The 26,948-nt window shown below is 43.1% G+C and overlaps 1 protein-coding gene across 1 annotated transcript in view; it reads left to right on the top strand.

Annotated features, from left to right (window-relative positions):
- HOOK3 (hook microtubule-tethering protein 3) overlaps positions 1-26,948 on the top strand; it is an 87,588-nt gene that overhangs the window by 31,717 nt on the left and 28,923 nt on the right. Inside the window, exons 3-11 of the mRNA XM_015423725.1 lie at positions 3,117-3,189; positions 9,649-9,699; positions 12,052-12,184; positions 12,686-12,753; positions 20,125-20,187; positions 20,878-20,930; positions 22,088-22,169; positions 23,291-23,454; positions 25,228-25,368. Coding sequence (XP_015279211.1) covers positions 3,117-3,189; positions 9,649-9,699; positions 12,052-12,184; positions 12,686-12,753; positions 20,125-20,187; positions 20,878-20,930; positions 22,088-22,169; positions 23,291-23,454; positions 25,228-25,368 — 828 coding nt within the window. The remainder of the gene's footprint in view (positions 1-3,116; positions 3,190-9,648; positions 9,700-12,051; positions 12,185-12,685; positions 12,754-20,124; positions 20,188-20,877; positions 20,931-22,087; positions 22,170-23,290; positions 23,455-25,227; positions 25,369-26,948) is intronic.

The following is a 26,948-nucleotide window of genomic DNA, read 5'->3' on the forward strand; positions in this document are numbered from 1 at the left end:
CTACCACTCATGCCAACATAATTTTTTTTGTATGTGCTGACATGAGTAGCAGATACTGTATTTCAGTAGCAAACTTACGCCTGCATATCAGTGTGATAACTTTGCCTGATCTCGTCAGATCTTGGAAGCTAAGTAGGGTTGACCCTGGCTGGTAAATGGATGGGAGACCTACAAGGAATACCAAGGTCGTGTTGGCAGGCAATGGCAAACCACCTTTGAACGTCTTTTGCCTTGAAAACCCTACGGGATTGCCATAAATCAGCTGTGACTTAACAACACTGTCCACCACTACTGTATGTGAATGTTCTAAAATACTATATGTTATTATTTACAGTGAAATGGCAAAGAGAATGAAAGAGTTTTTAGGCAAAGGGTAATACAGAATGGCTTTAACGTTCTTTGCTATCTTGTGCTTATTGTCTATAGTAGGAACCCACATATGTAGGCCTTATTAAAGAATTTCCAAATGTCAGCAGCCCCTCAGGGCGATCAGATGAAGACAGAGAACTAGTTTTGTGTACTGTAGCCTTACTAGGTGAAATGTTACCATTGCAGAATTTGTACCTACAGGGCATGGTTGGAAGGCATATGATATAGCTGCAATCTTGCTGAAGTTCAGTGCCTGCACAAATGGTGTTGTGGTCTTGTAGCTTTTCTTCCCTTAACTGCATCCTGGTACATTGCTTGAGTCCAGTGGCACCTTTATGACCAAAAAAATTCCATTCAAGGTATAAGCTTTTGTGTGCCTGCACACTTCTTCAGATACAAAGCTAATACTTTGAATAAGACTTTGTTGATCCTAAAGGTGCCACTGGACTCAAACTTTGTTCTGCTGCTTCAGACCAGCACAGCCACCCGCCTGAATCTACCTGGTACATTGCTATCATCGATTTGAAATTGATGGATAGTGAGAGAGTTGGATTAATCTTACAATAGCTTCCTTGATGGCCCCAGAGATTAGATCTTCTAAGCCTCAAGAGAACTAACAAACTGGTCTTGAATGCTTGCAGAGCAAAATGGGTCAAAAAATAGCAACCGGCTTTATGCAGAGCTCTGCATTCCCTGAAGTGCTATAACAGAAAACACAGTGTTTACCTCCCAACAGTGATTTTTAAAAAATAGTAAGCTAAAATGCATCCAAATAACTATTCATTCTGCTCCTTCAGTTCAGGCAGGTATTACAGAAAAGACTGCTGCAGGTCCAGTGTGACAGTTTAAGAAGAGGAAGGTGTCGGGGAGGGGGGGTGAACTGGTGGTATGATTTCCATTTTGTCTCAAAAAAACAAACCAAAAATATATATATTGTTGCATGCATTTTAGAAAGCATGACAGCAGGAAGGTAGGTGTCAGGCCAGTAATTCCTGAACAGTGTTCCAGGCAGGGCATGCTAGGATACCAAGAGGAATAAATTAAGCAGAAGTTCTTCTCTGTCTGCAAGGTCCATCTGTCTGCAGAGAAAAGCTGCCAGCTTCATTTCTGCATAAGTTGCTGCTCTTGCTTAGTAACAGCAAGGCCAAGGGGAGAAGGAGAATAGTGAGAAGGCCAAGGGGAGAAGGAGAACGAAGTTATATAATATAAAAAGAACAAAGTTATATAATATAAAAAGAAAAGCTAGATTTCTTGGTAATGTTCCATAAAGATGTCAGCAATTTAAGGAGAAAAGGAATCTTCCAGAGGATCTTCTCTCAGTGCGGGGAGGGGGGGGGAGGTATTCCTAACTTGCAAGAGATCAGATGGACAGATGTGCACAATAGGGTTGCCAGCTCTGGTTTGAGGAATACCTGGAGATTTTGGGGGGTGGAGCCTGGAGATAGGTTGTAATTGAAGGAGACCTAGCAGTGGATGAATGGAACTGCTTACTAGTCTGACTCATAGATGAACAATGTAAGAGGAAGGGCACCAGGTTGGTGAACCTTACCATGCTGTAAAGGGAATGGCTTAAGCTGGCTCCTTATTTGGGTAGGCTCAGGCTTGAGTGTTGTTGTGGAAAATTGGGAATAACCTTGGCACTACTACCGCCTGTCATGTCCCATTTCTCCATGTCATCAAGACCCCGTTGGTTACCTTGCTGGCCCTGGATAACTGGCATCGTCTTATGCTGTGCTTTTCCATGTTTCTGAGAAGCACTGTAAAGGCTGAGGTAATGACTGACAGTGAGTAACATTGCCTCTCTCAAGTTGGGAAACATATCCTCACTGTGCAGAAAGTGAAGGATGAGCCCTGTTTAGGCTTGGTGGTAGTTACACACTTTGAAAGTAAAACTTTTTCAGGTGCAAAATAAAGTTTGCCACCAGTAAGGTGCTTATGGCTCCCAGAAGTTTGGGAGTGTTAGACTTTAATAACTAATGTTTATTAAGTGAAGGGAAAGTGTAAATCTGAATGCTGCCTCTTTATTGCACAGCCATAAACACATACTAGAAGTAAGAACCACTGAAATTAATAGTGCATATTTCCTTGCATGGAATTGCACCCTTCATATTCTGTAATCCCTAAAAAGAATGTGTCTGTTTCTGTTGAATTACAAAACTGACCCATCAAAAGTGTGAAACAGAAAATTTGAATGCCAGTCATTTAGGATAATATATTAAGAATAATATATTACCGTAAGACTGAGGAATCAGTAATTTTATCAGTGTAACAGTAGGCTTCAACACACACACCCCTCCCCAGTAAACGTCAAAAAATGGGCTTGAGAAAGTAATTAGTCCTTTTTGGGATCTTAACCTTGATGTTAGAACTGTAGATTTATTTGAGAAGGAAGAATGAAGATGTTAAAACAGAGAATAATGGTAAAACATGTCTAGTTTCATGATCTGCGTGATAGAGTTTCAAGTTGAGTAGGAGGACAAGACAGAGTGTTGTGATACAGGATCTATAATAATCTGGTATTTCAAATGAATCTTTACATTTCTAGAAATTCTGTTTTGGGCTGGTGAGCATGGTACATATTCATATTCCAGACAATGAAATAAAACAAAAAAACCCAGAACATTATTAACCTATTGTTATTATTTTATTTGCGGTAACTGTAGTGAAAACCAAATGTGATGATTTAGAATCTACAAGTTTGTTTTTAGGTACACATTTTTAACAAGTATATGCATTTCTCCACTTAGAGATCCAGCATACTTTGATGAAAATTGGTTAAACAGAATCAAAACAGAAGTAGGAGACAATTGGAGACTGAAGGTATTGTAAATTTTAACTTTACTTTGTAAAATATTGCCATTATTTGTGTGTGATTTATAGCTCAGGGGAAGATTCTAAATGTCTGAAATGTGTCAGCCAAACAGCTAGCCGAATGAATCACATAAGAATTAATCCCTGTTTAGCCCTGCTATGGTTTAGTTTTGTAACTAGTTCCAAAGTGTTACTCAAATGTAAAACTTTCCCCCTATGTGTGCCACTTCATGCATCCTGTGTTATCTCTCCTTATATATAAAAGAGTTTTTGTGTGAGACTCTTCCACATGCCTCCCCAGGCTTTGGGTCCCTGATCTGTCGCTCAGGAGGGGGTCAATCCCCTGGCGGCGGCACCTCCATCCCGCCCACAGACCCACCGGACAGTGTCTTTCCATTAGTCTCCAGTGAGCTGCTGAGCAGAATGGACGCTCCGGTGGCTGCATGCCTCTGAGACCCACCACCTCACTGCCCGGCCCGCATGGGGCCACTGGCCCGCGGAGCACTCCAGCCCGCTCATGCAGCTGGGAAACACAGCGGCCAGCCGGCAGCCCGCGCTGTGAGGCCGGTAGGTAGGGGTAGTGGGGAGAGGAAGGGTGGCACCTCTGATGCAGCGGCCGGCCAAGCCACAGGGAGACCTGGGGGCCGCCTCCCGGCAACCCCACAAAAGTTTGCTCCGCAACTTCCAGCACCCCATTCGCCTCCAGGGCACAGCACGGCCAAGCTCCTTGCAAAGCTCCACTTGCCGGACTCGGCGGTCACTCCACTCCGCTCCCGGGTTTGCCTCTGAACAGGACGGCAGGCGAGGGGCCAGAGCCGCGTCCCCGGGCTGCCCTCTCCTCTCTACCTCTGGCAAGCATCGCACAGTGCGCGCAGCCCCCACTGCCTGCTGCGCTTTCTCTCTGGAGCCGCTGAAGTGAGACCACCGTGGCTGCAGTGGCGGCGGCAGCCCCAGCACCTCCCCGGAGAAAAGACGGCCAGGGAGGCACCGGCGAAAGCTGCGGGGCAGGGAGATGCCGGCCACCACGGACGCTGACGCCGACTTCCTAAAATGGTGCAAGAAGGAATGTGGGAGCCAAGCGGTTGAAGTTCAACAAGTTAATGTCTGGATTGTGCCCACAATACAGTGGGAAGGCAGTACAGATGTGTGTTATAGCCTTCTCCTATCGATCTTTTGTTTATCCTTTAGATACTTCAGTTCAGTTGCTCTCCTCTGAAGTGTTTGGATTTTTATGCTATGTAGATTGTGATCAAAACTCAGCATGGTAATTTAGTTGACATTTAACCAGCTATTTCTCTAGTCTTCCAAACAGCTTCTGCCAATGCAACCTCAGATGGCACTTAAATTTCCCCCCATAATAGCATTTCATGACCAAGGCTCCCTCTAAGCTGTGGAGTATTGCGAGCAAAAATTCTGCTTTGTGAGCTCCTGGTATTAAAGTTGTGAGCCAGCGATTTGGCAGCTGCATAAATTAGTTTGCTCTGCAGACATCCTTCCTGAGATGAGACAAAAATGTGTGAGCTGGAGGCTAAAAAACTTGTGAGCTAGCTCACACTAACTCAGCTTAGTGGGAACACTGTTCATGACTCACTCACAGATCATATTTCACAATGTTTATCTGTAAAATTGGGGTGCCCTTTCTAGGTGGGAGCTAGGTTAATGCTGTGTCAAGAGGAATTCTCCTGACACTGCATAAAAGTTTTGTTGTAGAAGAAACACTGTGCTAGAATATTTGGTCAATAGTGAAGTAATTTTTCTAGAGTTTTAGAGTACTTCAGTGGTCATATACAATAGTTATAGAATAGCAACCTGACTTTCTGGTTTTTTAAAAATGACTGTTGTAGCTTTCACTCAGTGTAAGAATCTCTGAATTAATGGCCTAAAGTCCTACCCTGTTGGTTTCTTTGCATCACCCACATGTAAGGTTAAATGTAGTATATGGCGGTGATTCACAGCGGTCTACAAATTTTAGAAAGTTTTTTATTCAATATTGAATTTATGGTGGTGATTGCTATCGATAATGCACTTCAGAATTTGGTCCCCTATTGAGTTTATTTGAAAACTGTCCAAATGTATTAATTTCTGTGGTACTTTCTAAGTTCTGATTGTTTTTTAGCTTTGTAACTTCATTTCCATGTGTTTCATGATTATTAATGTGGAAGCTGCTGTACAGAAAGGGTCAACAACTGGAGTCCCCAACACCAAATGTGCACTTCCAGGCTGGCAAGATAGTGTGTGGAGAAAGTATTGTCTCTGGCATCATGGTTTGCTGGCAAATTGATCTGGTAGATGGGGTGGCCCTAATTTGCCAGTCTCCATTTTCTTCTCAAAGTAGGCCTGTCCATAATACTAATTACTAACCAGGGCTTTACATCAGAGACAAGAGAAGGGTGAATTAATCATCTTTATGTTTGCATTACATGTCTGCAGAAGGCAAAGGCCAAATTGCCTTTCTTTGGAGTCTTTTTCAGGCTAACCTGCTGATGATCTAGAGGTAACATAGGAACTTCTGTCATCGAATCTTCTGGGCTATTAAAAATCAAGCAGTTGAAAATTGCTCACATTATCTTCATTATTCCACATTGATTTTAAATTCTCAAAAGCTTTTGCTTAATTGCTTCATGGTGGCACTGTTATGCTAGGGGAACTTAGAACATGATAAATGACTCTTGTGTGCCTCCGTGTCTAATCTGGCTTTGTGATGATTCGTGGTTGATTTACTGAGTTCTTGAAGTCTGTTTTTTACATACAACAAATGTCTGTATCCTCCTGAGGCATAAAGAATATTCAAGCAGCTTGAGAGGAAAATTTTGAACTGCGTTGATCAAGGAAATAAGTTTCTGACCTCTTGCCAAACAGTACAGTATTAGCAGATACACAGAGTTTGGAGTGATCTTCTCATAAAGACTCCGGAAGGAGTTTTTCTTGGCAGTGGCCTCATCTTTTTTTGTCATAATTGGGTTAAATCATTTATTTTTATTTATTACATTATATTTATTAATTGCTTAATCCCCACGATAGTGGCGCTCTAGGCGATGTACAAATTTTAAAAAAACATAAAACCGTATCCAGCAAATTATCCAGTAATTAAAGCAAGTGGCTAAAATTTATTGTATTTGTATTGTATCATGGAGACAGTGTTTTGTCTGTGAGTCAGCTCCAGGTATATGAGTTTGTACAAGGCACTCAAGAACTCTCTTGTTTTGCACGAATGAGTTTGATAGTTTTAACAAATTTATGCATCACTTTCCTGAAGTGCTTCCAAAGCATTGTATGAATAAATAGTCTGCTGTGGAGTCTCAGTTTCCTCATGACAACCCCATCCGCGGGGTGTTCCAGACAAGAGATGAGCAGAGGTGCTTTGCCACTGCCTTACTCTGCATAGCAACCCCTATGTTCCTTGGTGGTCTCCCATTCAAGTACCAACCGTAGACAATCCTGCCTAGCTTTCCAGCTCTGACAACCATGGGCAAAGCTGGACTATTCAGGCTGCTAAAAAGCATTGGTCCTGTTCATACGAGCCGTTTGGGCCGGGAGAAGGACGGATCAGGGCCGGAGCAAACAGGCGCGATCCCACAGCAACATCTGGGGAACGTCGTGCTTCCGTCTCCGATCCGTCCCATCCCGCCCATACAGCGCAGCAAAAAAGAACCACCTCCCTAGGTGGTTCTTTCGGATGGGCCGCGGCAAGTGCGGCCGTGGGATCGCCGGCGCGTCCTTGCGCCGGCGCATCCCCGGCTCCTGGACGAACTGCGCGTGTGTGAGCATGCGCAGTTCACCAGGCTCCCCTTTGCACCGTCGCATTCTCCCCGGCATCTGATCGTGCCGGGGAGCAATGCGCTGCGGCTGAGGGGATCCGTGGGATCCCTCCGCGGCGTGTCAAGTTTGGTGCGGCTCTGCTTAGCCGCGTTCCAGCCGTCCCGTGTGGCAGGGACCATTGTAGAGTAAAATCTGAAAATATTATGGAGCTAATACAGTGCATGCATACAGTGAAAGTATGTAAGGAAGTTGGGTATTACAAGTACGGTTATTAGGGCACGCAGAGTATGTTTGACACTCTATTTGGGAATTGCCCTCCTGATGCAACTGCCAAAATATTTTTAGCAACTGACAGTCTCAAAACTAAGAAGAGCTTTTACTTTGGCAAGAATTAACATTCTTCCCTCAGTGGTTTTGGAGGGCAGATATAATGGTCTAATGGAACATGCAGATGCTCATATGTTAAAATTGAGACCATCAAACATGATTATGGAGTGCCCTATATTCAACGAGTTGAGGGCTAATTTAGTCACCCCTTTACTTAAAAATATGAAATTGCTAAATGTGCGAACCAGGTGTCATGGTTACTATTGTATACAAATGATCGTGTAACCTTCTCAGTGGCAAAATTCATAGGCTCAATAATCAAATATAAGAAAAATAATACTGAGTAAGGTTTTTAAAATAGTTTTTAGTAAAGAAAGAAAGAAAGAAAGAGAAAGAAAGAAAGAAAGAAAGAAAGAACGAAAGAACGAAAGAACGAAAGAAAGAAAAGTGAAATTAAGTAACATGCAAATTAAAAACCTAAGAACAGAAGAAAAATCAGCAGGAGTTAAAAATTATAAGGCAATCTGAAAAGCAAGTTAAAAAAGAAGCCTTTACCTGTTTCTGGAATGCCGGGAGTGATGATGCCAAATATGCAGTCAAGTAGCCTGTGGATTGGTATTCCAGGACTGAACAGCTAAGATCTTTGTAGAGGTGACAGAGAATAAGCAACTTAAGATGCTACACTGCAGATCAAGCTACTTTAGCAGTGTAACAGTTTGAAATGCTTAATATTTCAGAAATATAGTTAAAGATAAGGTGGGCCAACCAATTGCATGCATCCGAGAAAGGGGAATTAAGAGAGATTTTGCAAGTGACTCCTTATGCACTCTGAGGCATTTAGTGTGCTTAGGGTTGCCAGCTCCGGGTTGAGAAATGCTTGGAGATTTTGACGGTGGGACCTGAGGAGAGCAGGGTTTGGGGAGGGACTTCAGTGGGGCATTATACGATAGAGTCTACCTTCCAAAATGGCTATTTACTCCAGGTGAACTGATCTCTGTCACCTGGAAATCGGTTATAACCCCAAAATATCTCCAGCAACCACATGGAAGTTGGCAAAACTCAGCGTGATGCTGCTTTTTTTTTACCTGTTATGATTTTTTGGTTACTCAAGAACACAGCCTGTATTGGTATTGATTTGTTTTCCCATTGAATTGACTTTAGAAATAATTTGCCAGAAATCTGTTTCTGTTCATGCTTGGTACTTTTCTGATGCTAGGTGCTGCTATGTGATGCTTCAGATGAAAAACATCTATAATCTGGACAATCAGTCGGCTAATTTTCTTAGTAAATTGTGGCTTGCCACTGAGCTGGTGTCCTCATTCTGTTTGATGATCTTTACAGAGCTGTGTTAATCACCGAGGAGTGATTTTTCATTTATTTGCTTGGTCAAGTTCTACTTCAAGTATAGATCAAGTCTGTTCTTATTTACACAACATAAAAATGCTTTTAACGTAAGCCTGGCAAACGTTGTTGAATGCTTTTGATGGACCAGAAGATCTTGCCAAAATAAAAAGCATAAATATTTGTTTTATGTTGACTAATGAGAAGATTAAAGAGAACTATTTTAACACACAGTTTTCAGGTTAGAGGAGATGCAAAGCCAACTGACCTTGGCTCAAAACTAATTGAGAAATATATTTAGTAAAAGTTATACCACTTTTCAACCTGATAAACCCCAAAGCAACTAACAGTAAAACCAAGATGGGTAGCCATGTTAGTCTGCCTGTAGCAGTAGAAAAGAGCAAGGGTCCAGTAGCACCAGTTTGGTATGCTTTTTAGAGCACAAACAACAAAAGCCAGCACTACCAAGTCAAAATGTCCATCAGAAGAGGTAAAAACCATAATAGCAGAGCAACTAAAACTCTTTGGAGCCAAATACTTACACGTTAAAATAGATCAGCCACGTCTAAATGCCTATGGATGGAGCTGAATGGGCAGTGAGTTCAATGGTTGAAGTTGCCATTGAGAATTCCCTGTCCTCTGTTACTACTCAGTCAGTTGAGGCATACAGAGGAGGGCACCTGCCAATCATATAAGATTGATTCTGGAGGTTGTGGTGCAGTATTTTGTCCACAGAGTTTTTACGATCAAGAGCAGTATCTTGAATGGGGTATGGAAACAAAGTGGTAGTCAGCGTTCTTCTTTCAAGATTATGGCTGCTGGTGCATTTTTCCCCCCTTGGGCATGTTCCCATGAGAAGATTGAATCTGGAAATCATTACAGAAACATAATCGTCTGATCTTAATAATTAATTGTTTTAGTCTAAGGCCTCTGTTTAGAAAAGCAGATTTCTGCAGATTTCAGTGCGTGATTGCATTTTCTTGTGGCTTGTATCTCAGTTTCTGAATTGCATCTTTTTCCTTCCCCTCTCCCCTCACAAAGGTAAGCAATCTGAAGAAAATTTTAAAAGGAATCTTGGATTACAATCATGAGGTAAGTGCTTTTAATCAGCTCTGCAAGATTATAGCTACATTTTATTCTGTTTATAAAATGCATTATGTTCCATCTTTGTTGGCCTGTATCCTGCTACTTCTCTCAACATTGTCAGGACCCTTCCTCTACTTTAAGTTAGCACTTCCTCTTATGGTAGAGCCACTTGACTTGGATTGGATAAAGGCTTCAGACTTGCTGATAGATGTGATTGGATATTTACGTATAATACTTGTCTAACATGATGCGGTGGCTCAAGTGGTTAAGACGCTGAACTGCAGGCTGTGGAAGGTCGGTAGTTCAGCAGTTCGAGACCCGGGTGCACCGCATGACGGAGTGAGCTCCCATCTCTAGTTCCAGCTCCTGCCAACCTAGCAGTTCGAAAGCAAGAAATTGCAAGTAGATAAATAGGTACCGCTTCGGTGGGAAGGTAACAGCGTTCCGTGCGCCTTGGTGTTTAGTCATGCCGGCCACATGACCACGGAAACGTCTTCGGACAGCGCTGGCTCTTCGGCTTTGAAACGGAGATGAGCACCGCAACCCTAGAGTCGGATTCGACTGGCTTTCGAGCAAGGGAACCTTTACCTTTTTAACATGATGCAGATAAGGACAACTAAGCTTAAAAGTTCAGCACTTAGTGCAATAAACTGATTTTAAATCTCCTCCAGAATGTAGTATTAGATACTAAACTTAAAGGTTTGATTTCAGTTTTGAGCATTAAAAATTATTCTAAGTGACAGTTTCATGTGAAAATGTAGTTTATCTTTTGGGTTTGTAATTTCCTGAAGTCAAACAAGATTCACAAAATTTTAGTACCCAGCATAGGGGATATGCAGAAAATATGCTTTCTTGAATGTTGGGGGAGGGGGGGATATTGACATTTTTGGAACAAATTTTAAAAAGTTGGTGGACAAATACAATTTTAAGTTCCTATAATTTTTCATACTCGGATGGTAATTAATTATCAACCTTTTGTGTAATTAGTAGTGGTTTCTCCTTATTTGAAAGACCCCATATATTGTACTTCAATCCCATTCCAGTTCCACATAATAGCTACTGATGTTGATGGACGAAACATATATTCATCAAATCCATTGATTAATTATATAGTGTAGATGTGGATGGGCAGCCATGTAGCCAACGGCCTATGGGCATGCCATACTGATTGGAGCTACAGTGTTTTTGGTATTATTATTGTAACTACAAGCTTATAAACAATATTTAACATATTATATGCACCTTGATTTTTGCATACCCTATAGAACACAAGTTTTTCATTTCCCATCTGTTGAATGATTTGACTCCAAACACTGATATATTTTAGTTTTCATTTTTTTTAAAAAAAAGTTGTTAATCTAATTGTACAAAACATGCCTTTTAACTTACTTATCCATTCCCTTTTGCTTGGAGTATCTACCAAATTAAGTATGAGCAGCCATAGTAGCATCCAAAACCAACTCTTGCAAGCTACAGGGAACTTTGCCACATAATTTAATAGCAACAGTTCTTGTGCTCTTGATATTCTGAAATCAGTATGATCTTGAAATACTTAACGCTGTCATTTTCCAGTGTTCACATGTGTGGGGGCACTCGTACCACAAACAGTAAAAAGAGGCATTTCCAATACCATAATACCATCAATTTCCAGCTGTGTTCTAAATTTGTCCTGATCTGCTTGGTAATGTGTATTATTGGTTAACAGTTTTCATAATGTTCTCCCTGAGCAATAAATTTACTGTAAATATAGAACACTTTGTAAGTAAGAAGCAGTGTTCCCTCTAAGCTGAGTTAGCGTGAGCTAGCTCACAGTTTTTCAGCCTCCGGCTCACAATTTTTTTGTCTTAGCTCAGGAAGGAGGGCTCCAGAGCAAGCTAATTTATGCACTAGCCATATTGCCTGCTCACAACTTTAATGCCAGTAGCTCACAAAGTAGAATTTTTGCTCACAAGAGCCCACAGCTTAGCGGGAACATTGGTAAGAAGCTCCATACTGCCAAATTAACTTGATACTCTAAATTTCTTTGCCTCCAGGATCTTGAATGTGATGCATGGGTTGTGCACGTCCATCCCAAATAGAGCAGCCGTATTTTGAAGCCTCCAGTTAAATGGAGCTACCTAACTAATTTCATCTGAGGTCTTTAACTGAAGGCTAAACTATATGCTCCCCAGCAGACCTGGGTATGAGGTCCCAGGTTGCTGTGCAACAGTATGCAATATGTTTGGCATCCTGAATCTGCTGTTTAACATTTAGTTTGAACCCAAGATTTGAAACCTGTCAGACACCAGATGTTTTCTGCTTACACCATTTTGTCATGGCTGTGCATTTTTGTATGAATATATTTTGGTCTCTGCACAGATTTTGGGGCAGCAAATCAATGATTTTACTCTTCCTGATGTCAACTTGATTGGGGAGCATTCAGATGCTGCAGAGCTTGGAAGAATGCTCCAGCTCATTCTGGGATGTGCTGTAAACTGTGAACAAAAACAAGGTGGGTGAACCTTGCTTAAACACTGTCCTCCAAACTGGGAACACAAGACTTTTTTTTTTTTTAAGGCAAGGCATGGTTTTATCCGTCTATTAGCATATTTTGTGTATGTCTTCAGATGACTATGTGGCCTAATAAACTGTCAAGTCACCATCAGATTATAGCTGATTTATGGCAACCCCAGCAAGGGGCTTTCAAGGCAAATGAGAAGCAGAGGTGGTTTGCCATTGCCTTCTTCTGCAGAGGCTTCCTTGGAGGTCCCTCTTTCAAGTACCAACCCTGCTTAGCTTTGGAGATCTGATGACATTGGACTATACCATGTCACCTTCCCTCCCGAGTGTCCTCTGGAAAGACCAAGAAATGTTTAGCAGCAATGTTCATTTCAGAGTTAGCTGTTTTAGTCCTTAGCATATGGCGTAAACCTGGTAAAGGCCAAATGATACATTCCATATTTTTGATCATCTCAGATATGAATGACTGCCTGACAAATTGCTCTTTTTACAGAATATATCCAGACCATCATGATGATGGAAGAGTCTGTTCAACATGTAGTCATGACAGCCATCCAGGAGGTAAGGAATTTGACTCTGGTCTAGAAAATATACATGTTCATTATATCAGGTATGCTTCTTTTGGCTTAAGTCACAGCCGAAAGAAGCAATTTACCTATAGATGTGAAATTCTGAGAAATCAGAAATTTTGTTTTCCTCTGAGGGAAAATAAAATTTCTTCTAATGTAGGTTATAGAATTCAGTCAAACATTCCACTTTTCTTTAAATCCAGAAGGTTTAAAGTTCTGGATGCTGATTCTAGGTTCCCTTCCTTTGTCTTTCCTTTCCCTGTGGCTCCCACAGTACTTCAGAATTGCTCGTTTAATTAGCAGCACAGGATTTAATTGATGAACTTCATTTCCATTAATATCAAGTCAAAGTGTCAAGCTCTGGAAAAACAGTTTTCAGGTCAAGTGAAACGGGGTGTCGGTTGTCTGATTACTTGTACGTGAACATACTGTACAGTAATAACGTCTTCATATTTATTATTTTACTGAAATAAGTACGGAAATGAGGGACAGCCCCAGCTACTTAGCTGCTTTTATGTCTATGGATTCAGTTGAAAAGTTCAACGTGTGCTTAAATATTTTGCAGTGGGCATAACATAACCCCAAACCTTTGGCTGGATCGTGCCACAAGTTTTTAAAAGTTTAGTGACCTTACATGTTTTGAGAAGCATCATTTGTGTAGCCTCTGGTTCCTGTTGAAGAGATGGAAAAAAGAATAGTAAAGTAGGAGGAAGTCATTACAGCTTCTTGCTAGCCTGTGGCATGAGGAAGCATAGTATTGTGCAACCTGACTCTTTTTAGCCTTGAAGAAATCACATCTGAATCATGATTCAACAAGAAACTTCCCTGTTAGGCTTTCGGCTGGCGTGAGAGGAATGTAACAGGCAGTACAGTGAGGATAATCCAGAGCCCTACTTAACCAGTGCCAGCTTTCTCCATTGCTGTTCCCTTCAGGCAGTTGAATTTCTTCCCTCTTGCAACTGAGGTGGAGACAAATGGGTTGCATCCAGTGGAAAAGTCTGTCATCAACAGAATGGGACTTTCTTGCTTCCCCCATTTCATTTTACTTCAGAGAGCTCCCCAAAATGCTACTCATGGGGGACCTCCAGGCGCTGCAGTTCAAGGAAGGATTGAGCAGAAATCTCCCCCACTGCTTTCACTGCTGCATCCAACCACATGTAGTGATAATCCAGGCCTGGCACAGAATAGTAAGAGCTATTTCTTCCTCTGAGAGGAGGACATCTTGCTGGGTGTTTCCCACCCTATCCTTAGGGAGGCAGGAACTAAACTTCACTTCCTATCCTCTAGGTGGGACACGCCCCTCAGCTCAGTTTTGTTCATGCCTCGATAGGGAGAGCAGCAAGTAGTCGGCACTCGTGCCTTATTCTAAGCTTTTCCTGATTTGCAAAAAATCTACTTTCTTCACCCATCTCCGTACTGCCTTCTCTGCCTTCCTCTCAACTCTCCTCCTCGCCCTCTCGCCTTACCTGCTCTTATTTCCCCCCTATTTTCATCTTGCCTGAAGCTCCGGCTGGGGCATGTTAGGCCGGGAGGACTCGGACGGCTTCTTTTCAGAGACCGAGGGGGACGGAGCTCTGCCGCCTGCACAAGACCCCACATTCAAGGGGAAAGTCATGTCCTCTTCTGCCGTGGCAGTGGCGCCATTAACGCTAAAGACAAAGCACGCCAAAAACGTCCGCACTCCTCGTCAAAGGAAATGCAGCGGGCACCATTTTGGACAAAGCGGCAAAACAAAAAACCCATGAGGGAACAGGGGAGGGCTGCGGGGCGGCTGTCGCTGCTTCCATAAGCCAGGACACAAACGCGGATGGCGTGTTGTCCATTCCCAATACTCAAGTGCCTATGGAGACGGATCCCGAGATCACCCATTCTCCTATGGATCTACCCGTGAGTAACCCCGACAGGGGCGGAAGCGCGCTACTGACGCCTGAAATCATGCAATTTTTCAGGCGGGCCATGAGGGAAGAAATCTCTGTTCGCCAACGCAGTTCCCATACCGGGGATATGGGTCCCTGCCCCTCCCATTCCTCCACTAGTTGTTGCCCTCAGGGAGGTCTGGATAGAAACCGTCCAGAGGAGGGAAGACTTTCCTGGCGAACTAAAGCGGCTAGAAAAGAACACTTTTGCACTATGAGGGACGATCCCCAGTGGGACCTCTCACAGATTGAGGACAGTGAAGCTGGGGACAGGGAAGAAGGGGAATTTCTATCAGATGAGGTGGCGGAAGAGGAGATGGATGTACCAGAACCTTCTATGAGATTTTTCAAGTCTGAGGACTATCAGTATTTGCTTAGAAAGACTATGTCTGCCTTAGAACTTTTACCTAAAACCAAGGCAGACAATCCCACTAACTCTAACCCCTGTGATGGGTCCCGAAGAACCCCAGGGATGGAGACTATTTCCCAAGAACCCCAGGGATGGAGAAGGTTTTTCCCTTCCCTGAATTTCTAGAAAAACAGTTGGTTAAGGAATGGGCTAAGCCTCTGGCTAACAAACATTGTCTTCCTAATGTTAAGAAATGTATGCGCTGCCTAATTTCACTGATAAGCTTTTACAAGTCCCTGTAGTGGATGCTCCAATTACTGCACTCCAAACAGCAGGCCTACTTTCTGAAGATGGTGAAGGCATGGTGCAGGACAGCCTGGATAGAAAAGCAGAGTTCGCATTACACAAGGCCCATGAGGCCACAGCCATGGCCATCGGAGCAACTGCCACAGCCATGGTAGTGGCAAGGGGCTCTATTGCCTGGTCCAAGAAGATGGTCCAGTTTATCTCAGACTCCAACAAGCGCTTAGCTGAGGAAGCGAATAGACTTCTCCAGGCTTCATTATTCTCCACTGACGCCACTCTCGATGCCATGATTTTTTCCTGCAGGACTTTGGCCTCCACTGCTGCTGCCAGAAGAACCCTCTGGCTCCGAGCTTGGCAGGCTGATCTCCATGCCAAGGCCATTGTCACAGTGTACCCTTTTCAGGGCAACCACCTCTGTGGAGATGTATTAGACAAGTTACTCATCGAAACAAAAGATAAAAAGAAGGCGATGCCCAGATCCCTGGGCAGACTAGATAGGAGGGGCACTGGCAATTTTTCCTTTTGAGGTCAACGATCCTCTTACAGGTTTAATAGAGATGGCAGACGCTCCTCTTGGAGAACTTCCAAACAGAACTTCAGAAGAAACCCCTTCCACAACAGACCAGGCAGATCCTTCTCACCCAGAAATGACAAATCAGGAAGAGACAACAAGAGTCCAAAGGCATGACTTTGTGTCAGTGCTGGTGGGGGGATGTCTGCTTCTTTTGGGTCGAGTCCAATGCAGATGCCTGGTCGCAGGAGGTCACCGGCAAGGGCTACTCTATCGAATTCCTAAGCAGACCTCCAGACCGTTTTGTGCCCTCACCAATAATAAAAAAACCCAATCAAGCTGAGGAGGACTTTGGGTGCCATCCACCATCTTTCCAACATTCTAGCCATCGAGACTGTTCCCCCGGAGGAGAGGGGACAAGGTGTCTATTCCATCTTCTTTACTGTTCCAATGCAAAACGGAAGCTGGAGAGCCATTCTGGACTTAAAATTTCTAAAGTTGTGAAATTGAGACGTTTCCAGATGGAGACTCTTCGTTTCATTTGCAGAGGCCCTTCAGCCAGGAGAGTTCCTAACGTCAATCTCCTCCATGTTCCCATTTTCAGTGGTCACAGGCGGTTTCTAAGATTTTGTGTTTAGGGTCAACACTGGCAGTTCAGGGCACTGCCCTTCGGGCTATCAACCGCCACCAGAGTTTTTTCCAAAATCTTGATTCATCCCATTGTCCTTCTAAGAGAAAAGGGTGTACATGTCCACCCTTACTTGGACGATCTGCTGATCCGCTCAGCCTCGCGCCTCAAGTCCACACAAGATACAGAGATCACCATCCTATGTCTGCAAACTCACAGTTTCTTGGTGAATCTTCAGAAGAGTTGTCTCGTCCCATCTCAAACCATCAAGCATTTAGGGGTGATTCTGTACACAAACCAAAACCGTATGTTCTTGCCCAACTCCAAGGCAGAAAAGATACACGACCTTTGCTGACAGGTCATCGGGAGCAGACAATCGTCTATCATGACTCTTGCCAAACTGGTAGGTCTATTCATTTCCTGCATAAACACGGTTCCTTGGGCCCGACTACATGAGAGACTGCTACAACAACTCTTGTGACCCTTCCAGCTCAGGATTATGAGACAGGACGATGCACCTGTCGAAATCTCTTCCAAGGTGAAGTCCAGCCTCACCTGGTGGACCAAACCACCACACCTTCTTCAGGGACGTGCGTATTACGTGACGGAGTGGAGGCAAATTGTCACAGATGCCAGTCAACACCCCAACACAGGGCCTGTGGTCCAAGGAGGAATGGAAGCTCCCAATTAATCTCTTAGAACTAAGAGCCATCAGACTGGCACTTCTTCATTTTCACACTCAAGTTGCCGGCCATCATGTCTTGATCAGAACAGACAACATTGCCGCCAAATCTTATATAAACAACCAAGGGGGCTTCAGATTTTCGCATCTTCGCCAGGAGGCGTCGCAGCTCTTTCTTTGGGTGGAGACCAACATAGCTTCCATCAAGGCAGAACACATAAAGGGAGCCTTGAATACACAGGGAGACTGGCTCAGTCACTGCCAGCTGCAGGAAGAGGAATGGTCACTGAAGTGGGACCTGTTTCTATTGATAGTGGATCACCTCGGTCATCCAACTGTGGACCTGTTTGCTTCTCCACTCAAATTTCAAGTGAAGAGATACTTCACTAGGTTCTACCCTCAAGGTGCGGAAGGAGCAGATGCCCTGACATCTCAGTGGCCGCAGGGCCTGATGTTCGCGTACCCTCCGACTCCAGTCATCCCAAGACTTCTCAGAAAGATAAGGGAGCAAAGGGCAGAAGTCATTCTAGTAGCACCTTATTGGCCACAGAGGCCGTGGTTCTCGGAGCTCCAGTGTCTGTTGATCCAACCACCTCTTTGGCTACCAGTGACTCCCGACATGTTGACGCAGGGTCTGGTCTGACACCCAGATCCAGGATGGCTTCATCTGACCGCCTGGCAATTGAGCGGGACAGACTCCTCAGGTTCGGCTAATCTGAGAAGGTGACTAACACCATGCTGGCATCTAGGCGACAGTCCACCTGCAGAATTTATAACACTACTTAGAAGGCCTTTGTGAGATGGGCCAGAAGGAAATCGATTGACCCTCTTCACCCTCGCTTCAGGAATGTCCTCACTTTTCTTCAAGACGGCCATAACTCCAGCCTGAAGGCTTCCATACTCAGGAGACAGGTGGCGGCCCTTTTGTCAGTGTTACCATCCTTCAAAGGTTGGGGCCTTTCCAAACACCCCCATATCAAATGCTTTCTTAAGGGGCATCGGTTCGGGATCCTCCTACTTCCCATAGGTTCCCTACCTGGTGATTAAACGTAGTCCTTAACGCCTTGACCAAGCCTCTATTTGAGCCTATCAAGGAGGTTTTGCTGAAGTGGCTCAGAATGAAGACACTGTTTTTGGTGGCTGTCACATCAGCTCGCCGAGTATCGGAGCTTGGAGCCCTCTCTGCCAACCCAAAACTCTGTATCTTCCATAAGGATAAAGTCATGTTACTGCTGGAGCCTACCTTTCTACCCAAGGTCGATTCCAGGTTTCACAGGTCTCAGGAGATCTGTCTTCCTTCTTTCTGTCCGAATCCTTTCCACGCACAAGAGCACATCTGGCACACGCTCGATATCCGCCAAGCCCTGAAAGTTTTTCTCCATCGCACCAGCGCGTTTAGGAAGTCGGAGGCCCTGTTCATATCGATCTCTCCACCCAACAAGGGCTGTAAGATGTCCAAGTCCACAATCAGCTCTACTCTCAAACACGGTATTGCCGAAGCATACAGAGAACAAAAAACAGTTCCTCCTCCATCACTGCGCACTCGATTCGTAGTGCGGCGACCAATGCGTTATTTGCTAACCGTGCCACTGTAGAGGAAATCTGCAAGGCTGCCACGTGGTCATCAGTGTCTACTTTAGTCAAACACTACAAGATCAACGTATTCGACGCCGCAGATGCTGCCTTCGGACGGAGAGTTCTTCAAAGAGTTCTAGCAGACCATGACGATGACCCACTCAGATGATAAGGACACTGCTGTAGGAGGTCCCAGCAAGATGTCCTCCTCTCAGAGGGAGAACGGGCCATTGGTACTTACCGTGAAGGGTCCTTCTCCTCTGAGATAAAGGAGGACATCTTGGGCCCTCCCATCTCATCGTCATGTCCGCCTTTTCTATCTCTTTCTCAGGATAGTCCTTCCTGTTCCTATCCCCTCTTCTTCTGGTTACTGACCTTTTCTGATTTTTTGCAGTTCTGTTGTATTGGTTCAGTTTTATGGATTGTTTAGAAAGTTCACTGCTTCTTGGAGTTCCATAACTGAGCTGAGGGGCGTGTCCCACCTAGAGGACAGGAAGTGAAGCTGACCTTACTTCATGACTTAGACGACAGCAAAGTCTTAAGGGCAGCTTAATTCAGTACACTCTTGCCACTGCAGGAACTAAGACTATGTCTTCATCAGCAGTTTATAACATAATCTGGTACTAGTGTTCACACGAGGAAGAGATACAGGGCACATCACTTCCCATCCCGTTGTTTTGCACTCATCTCTTGGCTCTTGTGCGTGGGATCATGCACTAAAGTGTTACACCTATGCACGATGAGTACCCTGTTTTTCTTCCTGGCCATTAACTCCCCCCCCCCCATGTGCTATTGGAACTAGTCTCTCTCTCTTTTCACACCATTGCATCCGTGCGCCCATATACCTGCGTGCATTGCTGTATATGCCATCAAACGGTGTCCACTAGCAGAATCCTCAATCCTAGAAATAACCTAATCTTATGACTCTATCTCAAAGTCATTTCTGTTTTTGATCAGGATACTCTATAAAACCTGGTGTGTGAATAAATGGGGGGGGGGGGTTGCACATTCCATTATAAAAATTCTGCATTAATTAATCAATCAAAAAAATCTTGAGCATGCAATTCTGGGAACAGGAAGCATGTTTGTCCGAAAAATACAGAAAGATTATTTTGGAGTTGCTGGGGACTAAAAAGTGACATCAGGTGTGACAGGCTGCAGGTGCAGACCCAGCCTTAAGAGGTCTTATTGTATTAAGGAAAAAGGGCATCCCCCCCCCCACCCCAGAAAATATTGCTTCTCCTGGAAACAAATAGTGAAAATAAGTTACTTTATTGTTTAATTCTGAGGTTATTGTAAATCCCCAAAGCTTCCTTCTGTTTTTAGACTGCCCTGTTTCTTAAACGAATACAAATAAACCTTTTGCTTTTTCTAATCCAGTGTAATCTAATTGCAGTTGATGAGTAAAGAATCTCCAGTCTCTGCTGGAAATGATGCTTACGTTGATCTTGATCGCCAGGTATCTAATACCAGATGTTTCTTTTTATCAGTGGAGCTCATTGTGCAGTTTTCCTGGCATATTGTAAATGAGCTGCAGTGCTTCTGTTGTGTTTTGGTTTGGTTTTGCTTTTTTTAAAAAAACAAACAACACAGTTGTATCTTTGGGAGGCTATTGGGAAACTTAAGCATATAAACTGTAACAAACTGGTGTAAAATTTTTATTAATCCTTATTGGGATAATCTAAGAGATTCAGAATTTTTCCAGTTAGCAGTATAACATCAATAAATACCAGGTACTCTTGATCAGTACTTCTTTAAAAAAAAAACAAAAAACCCAGCATTCCCACAATGTTGCCAAACTGAAAAAATTACCGTGTTGAAACCAACATTGTTGGTGGCCAAAGTATAGTTTCTCCCTTCCCCAGTGCTGATGGGGATCATTAAGAGACACAAGAGCAGAAGCACCCGTGCTGTGAATCTGACAAAGATAACATCACTTAATAATTGATTAAAAAGGGCTTGTAAGGTTAGTATATCAAACAAACCAAACTATATTGTTCACATCACCTGCTGTGCTTCCTTTCTGAGCCAACTGAGTAACGAGGCTGGCTCGGTGTCAAAAATAGCTGATACCTTTCATATGCTAGCAAGCATTTTGAGGTTTATTTTTAAAACAATGTATGTAAGCATAGTCTTGCGTGCTTCACAGAAGTGTGGCAAGTATTACCTAATAAATTTGATGTTTAAGCAGAACTTGACATGGTAATTTTTCCAGTGCATAGATTTAGATCAGTTCTTGTCCATAGATTTTTGTGCTTACGCCTATGACATGATTTACTTCTGAAGAACACAGAAGCAATAGCGTAGGATTCTCAAAAAAGAGACAGAAGCCTTGTATTCCTGTTATACTAGGTAATCCATGCTTTATTTCGCCGAGTGGAACAAATAATAAGAAAAAAATTAATGCTGAAAAGGCATGTCCAGAATTGAGTATTGAATTTTTGTAGCTTCTCTAATATTGGAAGGGTTTGTTTTCTGGCAAAGGGTAGAACACCAACCTTGGCTAGCAGCCAGCAGTTGGACGTAGTTTAATAAGCACTCACTGAAAATGCCCTTGTCCATCCTCAAGCCTTTTTTGGTAGTAGCAGAAAAGACCAAAAAAAGGAGAGGGTGACCCAATACCATTTAATTTCTTCAGAAAATGCATCCATCCTCACAAACAGACGGAATGCTTGATAATAGGCTATTTTTTAAATAGCATAATGGGATAAGATTAGTCTTCTCTTCTGAAACCCCAAGAAATAATCCCCACCACAGTGGTTTTCTTTGCAGGAGTAGAACCCACAGGCTAGACAGGTTTTACCTCTGTCTGTTCCTTGTGTTTCCCAGTCTTCTGTGTTATATGCTTAAAACAGTTAAAATGGCCATTATTCGGTCTTTGCGTTTATAAAGAAAAGTGGCTTTTAAAAAACTTGCAGTATTGCTAGTATTGTATTTTCTCCAGCCGGTATAAGTTGTACAGTCTTAACACATATATGTAAAGTACTATTAATCAGCTATGTCTTTGTTTATGTATAAACTGTGAGGTGGAGCCGTTGCTCTTGTAATATAATGTCACTGAGCAACTTGGCACAGGGACACCGTGATCCAGAGTTGTCACTTAGAATTGAATAAAGGAATTATGAACCTCTTATGCCATGGAAGATTTCTCTGCCAGCCCTGGCACTCCTAGCCTCCGCCTCTTTGGAGCTGGGAGTTTTTATGGAGAAGTCTTCAAAGAAGACTCTGGCTGTAACGCAGAGTTTCCTTACTCATGCATAAATGACTGCTTCTGGACCAGACATAAGGAAGTATTGCATCATGTTATTTTTAGTAAGTGAAATAAGATACTGTGTTTTTTTTTTAAAAAAAAAAACCAGCTGGAAAACTACAGAAGAATTAAATGATGCCTTAGCAACCAAAGAAGAAATTGCCCAGAGATGCCATGAACTGGATATGCAGGTAGCCATCCATTTCTCAATGAGGTTAAAATGTGGACTTATAATAGGGGGTTAAGAATCTTATGCTATAGACAATAAGAGGCTTATAAAACACATTCTAGAGATCTTTCTTCAATAGTGGTTTTCAAAAAAAATTTGATTCACAGTGTGTTGCTGGAGATCCAGTTTGGTGTAGTGGCTAGGAGTGTGGACTCTAATCTGGGAGAACTGGGTTTGATTCCCCATGCCTCCACATGCAGCTGCTGGTGTGACCTTGGGTCAGTTACATGTTGTTTCAGAGCTGTTCTCTCACAAGCTGCTCTTGAAAGAACTCTCTCAGCCCCACCTACCTCACAGGGTGTCTGTTTTGGGGAGGGGAAGGGAAAGGAGATTGTAAGCTTCTCTGAGACTCTTTCAGGTACTGAAGGGTGGGGTATAAATCCCATCTCCTCCTCCTCCCTCTCAGCTAAGAAGCAAAGAGAAAAATCCTATTAAATAAAAGATTTTTTAAAAATCTCTTGGCAGTCTTTTCCTGGGTCTTCTGGGGATGCATGAACTAGTGTGTAGCATCCAGTCATTCTCGAGCTAGCTGCTGAAAACCCTTGCTCTAGTGTAGTGTTGTTTCCCACCCACCCCATTTACAGTTGCCTTGACTGTCCTGTTGTTGGTGTCCTGGAGGAACAAGAGAGTTCTGTATCCCTGACTTGAGTTTTTAAAGGGCCATAGAATAATCATCAAATTAGTAATTGGTTGTTTTATTAATGAGATGGTGGCGTTTAGATAGTGCTTTGTAATTCTGAAAGCATTTTTATTCTTAAAACAATACTGTAAGCCCAATGTTTCAGGTTTGACAGAGGAGGGGAGAGAACTCAGTGGATATAGGGTAGCCACTATTTCTCTGTTGGCCTTTTCCTGTCCATGTATATTTTGAAGTAAGCCCCGCTCATCTTAACACTGCCCAGTAAGTGTTGCATAGGATTGTAGCTGAGTTTGTTGTAAAGGCAAGGTTTGCATAAGGGTTTCATGGTTAACCGCTCATGCCTTTAGCAGATATTCTACCATAGCTCTGTGTAGGCATCTGCTTGATTATTTTTTTTTAAAGCCACGCTACATTTTTGTCCATCGTTGCAATTTTGGTAACAGGTTGCTGCACTGCAAGAGGAGAAAAGTAGTTTGCTTGCCGAGAATCAGATCTTGATGGAACGCTTAAATCAGTCGGATTCTATAGAAGACCCCAATAGCCCAGCAGGACGTAGACACCTGCAGCTACAGACGCAGCTAGAACAGCTCCAGGAGGAAACATTCAGGTAAGAGTTCTATAATGCAGTAAAATATTAAGTCTGAAGACACCATACATCAGAAGGTAACTGTTTCATTCTTGCTTCTTACTAGAATGAAATATGTCCGTCTGTATTAGCTAGTTCTGTTATAGTTCTGTTCTGGTGGGTTTTCTGAGTCTCTCATCCTTGCAGATAACTCTGACATTGATTGAACTTCCCTACTAAAAGCTTGGCGCAAACGTAGCACTGGCAACAATCACGATTTCCCTTGACTTCAAATAAAACAGTGTGAAAGTATTCGGAGAGAGGCTTTTTCTTGTCATTTCCCCCCCCCTCCTTGTAAGGCTTGTCTGACCTTGTAGCCGAGGGATGACCAAGTGGCAGATTTTGTGCTATGTGTGGACCCCAAAATCAGGCCCCTTATTTCCTTTCTTTGCTTGTTGTGAAAGATACTTGGTTTCAAAACTCATGTGTGAATGAGAGACAGATGCCACTTTCAGTTCAGTGTGAAATAGCCCAGCCTTGCTTCAGGATGTGTCTCTATTAGAAGAAGAGGAGGAGGAGGAGATTGGATTTATACCCCGCCCTTCAGTACCCAAAGGAGTTTCAGAGTGGCTTACAAACTCCTTTCCCTTTCCCTTCCCCTCCCCACCACAGACACCTTGTGAGCAGTGTTCCCTCTAAGCTGAGTTGGTGTGAGCCAGCTCACAGTTTCTTAGCCTCCGGCTCACACGTTTTTTGTCTCAGCTCGGGAAGGAGGGCTCCAGAGCAAGCAAATTGATGCAGTACCCAAATGGCTCGCTCACGACTTTCATGCCAGCAGCTCACAAAGTAGGATTTTTGCTCACAAGACTCCACATCTTAGAGGGAGCATTGCTTGCGAGGTAGGTGGGGCTGAGAGAGCTCTGACAGTGAAGCCCTTCCTAGGAGGTGGTGCTAACTTTAAGTAGTTCATAACACCCATGTGTGAAAGGGTCAGTTTGTCATGCAATATGATTCTGGTACCCTTTCCTTTTCTTTGTCCAATAAAAGCTATATGAATCAATGCCTTGAGCAGTATAACAACCTGAAATTTAATTTATAGTCTCTTATTTCCCCAAAGAGAAAAGGAATAAACATTTTTTTGCAACATCCAAGGTTTTATTAGGATTTTGAGAGTAGGAAAGGGACCACCCTGCTTGTATTTCACCAGCCATGGTGGAATAAAATGGCATCTTAGATTAGAATATAGAAGGCGTCCCAATAACATATGAGAGAGTTGGCCTTATTGAAGGAAGATTCTTATAAATCATCATGGCTTAGGATCATGGACAAGAAATTATCGGCTGCTGGTTTTACCACTGAATCTATCGGGGAATTGGGGCTCACTGAATCAGCAATTAAAATTTTTAAAACAGGATAGGCAGATCGATTACAGTAGTTCTATTCTTCATGCTCAATTAGTTTGTTCCTCACAGTTTTTTGGAATTCGGGTATCTTGGTCACAAGAGACTACCTTCCTGAGAAGGCAGCTGTAGCACACAATATATATATGTAGAAGCAGAGAGACATAATACACACACATGAGAGAGGGAGAGATTCCTCCCCTCTATCCCAAGTATTTTATTTTTTAAAGAAAACCTCTTAACAACAAACTTTACTACCTGACAACTAAATGATAGCTTGAGTTAGGATTTATCATTTGTGCCTAATCCCTGCTTTTTGTGTCCAGCATGTTAAGCTGAGCAGTAAAAGATAAAAAATAAACTGGTTGGCTGGTTTTCTTTGTAAAAATTTCCCCCCCTGAATGTTCTCTTCCAGATTAGAAGCAGCAAAGGATGATTATCGAATTCGTTGTGAAGAGTTAGAGAAGGAAATTGCAGAATTACGGCAACAGAATGAAGAATTAACAAATCTCGCGGAAGAAGCCCAGTCTTTGAAGGACGAGATGGACGTACTAAGGTACAGACTTCTCAGATCAATGGGACCTCTCCTGTCCTGTTACCTATGGCAGTCAGGATAGCTGCAGTCCATTCATAAGCTTTTCCAGTAGCTATCTCAGTCTTACAAAAGGGACTTCCTCAGGCCCATAGCCAGGATTTTGTAATTCGGGGGGGGGGGCCTTTAAATAAGCCAGGGGGCACTGACATCACAAAATAAAAAATAAAATAAAAATAAAATTTTTAAAACTCACTTTTGCGGCGTTCGCACTCTGCTTACCTACATGGGGAAGCAAGCCACGCTTGGGGAAGGGGAGGATGGTGGGAGTCCCCCAGGTGGCCCAGAGAGTTGGGAGTCCTCCGGGTGGCCGAGAGAGCCAGGGGGCCTAGGTGCTGGATGGAAGTTGGTGGGCCTTGGCAGGAAGTCAGGGGGTCAGGCTCCAAAATGCCCCACTGTAGCTACAGGCCTGGACTTCCTTTAGACGTCAGATGTGTGTCTGTTCTTTCAGCCTCTAGGAAAACCTGTAAAGACGTACTCTTTAGGAGGGCTTTTGGGCTTTGTTGTAAGAATGGGTTCAGTGTTTTGGTGGGGTCAATATCAATTTTTGTTAAGTAATAAATTTTTATTGGGAATTTAACACAAACAATTAACAATATCCAGTAAGAAGATTATTCATTTTACATTTGAAACCATAACTTTAAAACAAACATAACAAAGAAACAAGCAAAGTAACATGTTAACTAACGTGTCTGAACGTAGGCATTTGTAGTCAATATTGATTTATCTTGTTTGAATGTTTTTGTTTGGTTTTACTGCTGGATTTTTTAAAAAAAAATTTTTTTTTTGTAATCTGCCTTGGGATTCTTTGGGTGTGGGTGTGGGATGGAAATATTTTTTAAAGGCCAGTTCTCAGGTCTTATGAAACACACTATTTGCATGAGCTTACTATTAAAAGCATTTGATAGACACATTTTTCCATTGCCTATCCCAAGTCAGTTCCCAAGCCTATCCCAAGCCTATGATACTTGTATTCAAAAATGCTTATTGCCTTGAAAAATACTTATTGCCTTGCAACCTGGCAATGCTTTTAAATGTATACCCAAGATATTTTACAGTATCCCTTGGGCCAGTTACATATCCTCAGTCTAATGTACCTTAGAGGGTTGTTGTGAGTATTAAGTAGATGAGAGGAGAATGATGTAAGTTACTTTGTGCCCCTGTTGTGGAGAAAAACGAGTTATGAATGAAGTAAATAAATAATAAATGTAGTTGAAGATGGGGAAACAACTAAAAGGTAGGTGGGTGGGTGGGTGAGAAGGAGAAAAGGAGGCAGAGGAAGGGAGAGAGGAACTATGGGAGCTGCCAGGAGGAGGGAAAGAAGAAATCATGTGGGGAGGGGAATGCAGGAGAAAGTGAGGTACCCCTCACATGTCCTTGTGGGTTCCCCACCACATAACTGGGCCATAGTTTTCCCAAATAGAGTCTGCTCAGTAGAGGGAAGAAGGGAAAGCTGAAGGGAGGGGTGGGCAGAGAAAGCTAGGTTGGCTGGTGGGTGGGAAGGAGAGAAGGAAATAGGAAAAAGAGAAAGGCTGACAGAAGGG

Source organism: Gekko japonicus, unplaced genomic scaffold, assembly GCF_001447785.1.
Source record: "Gekko japonicus isolate JY-2015 unplaced genomic scaffold, Gekko_japonicus_V1.1 scaffold48, whole genome shotgun sequence".
Classification (NCBI taxonomy): domain Eukaryota; kingdom Metazoa; phylum Chordata; class Lepidosauria; order Squamata; family Gekkonidae; genus Gekko; species Gekko japonicus.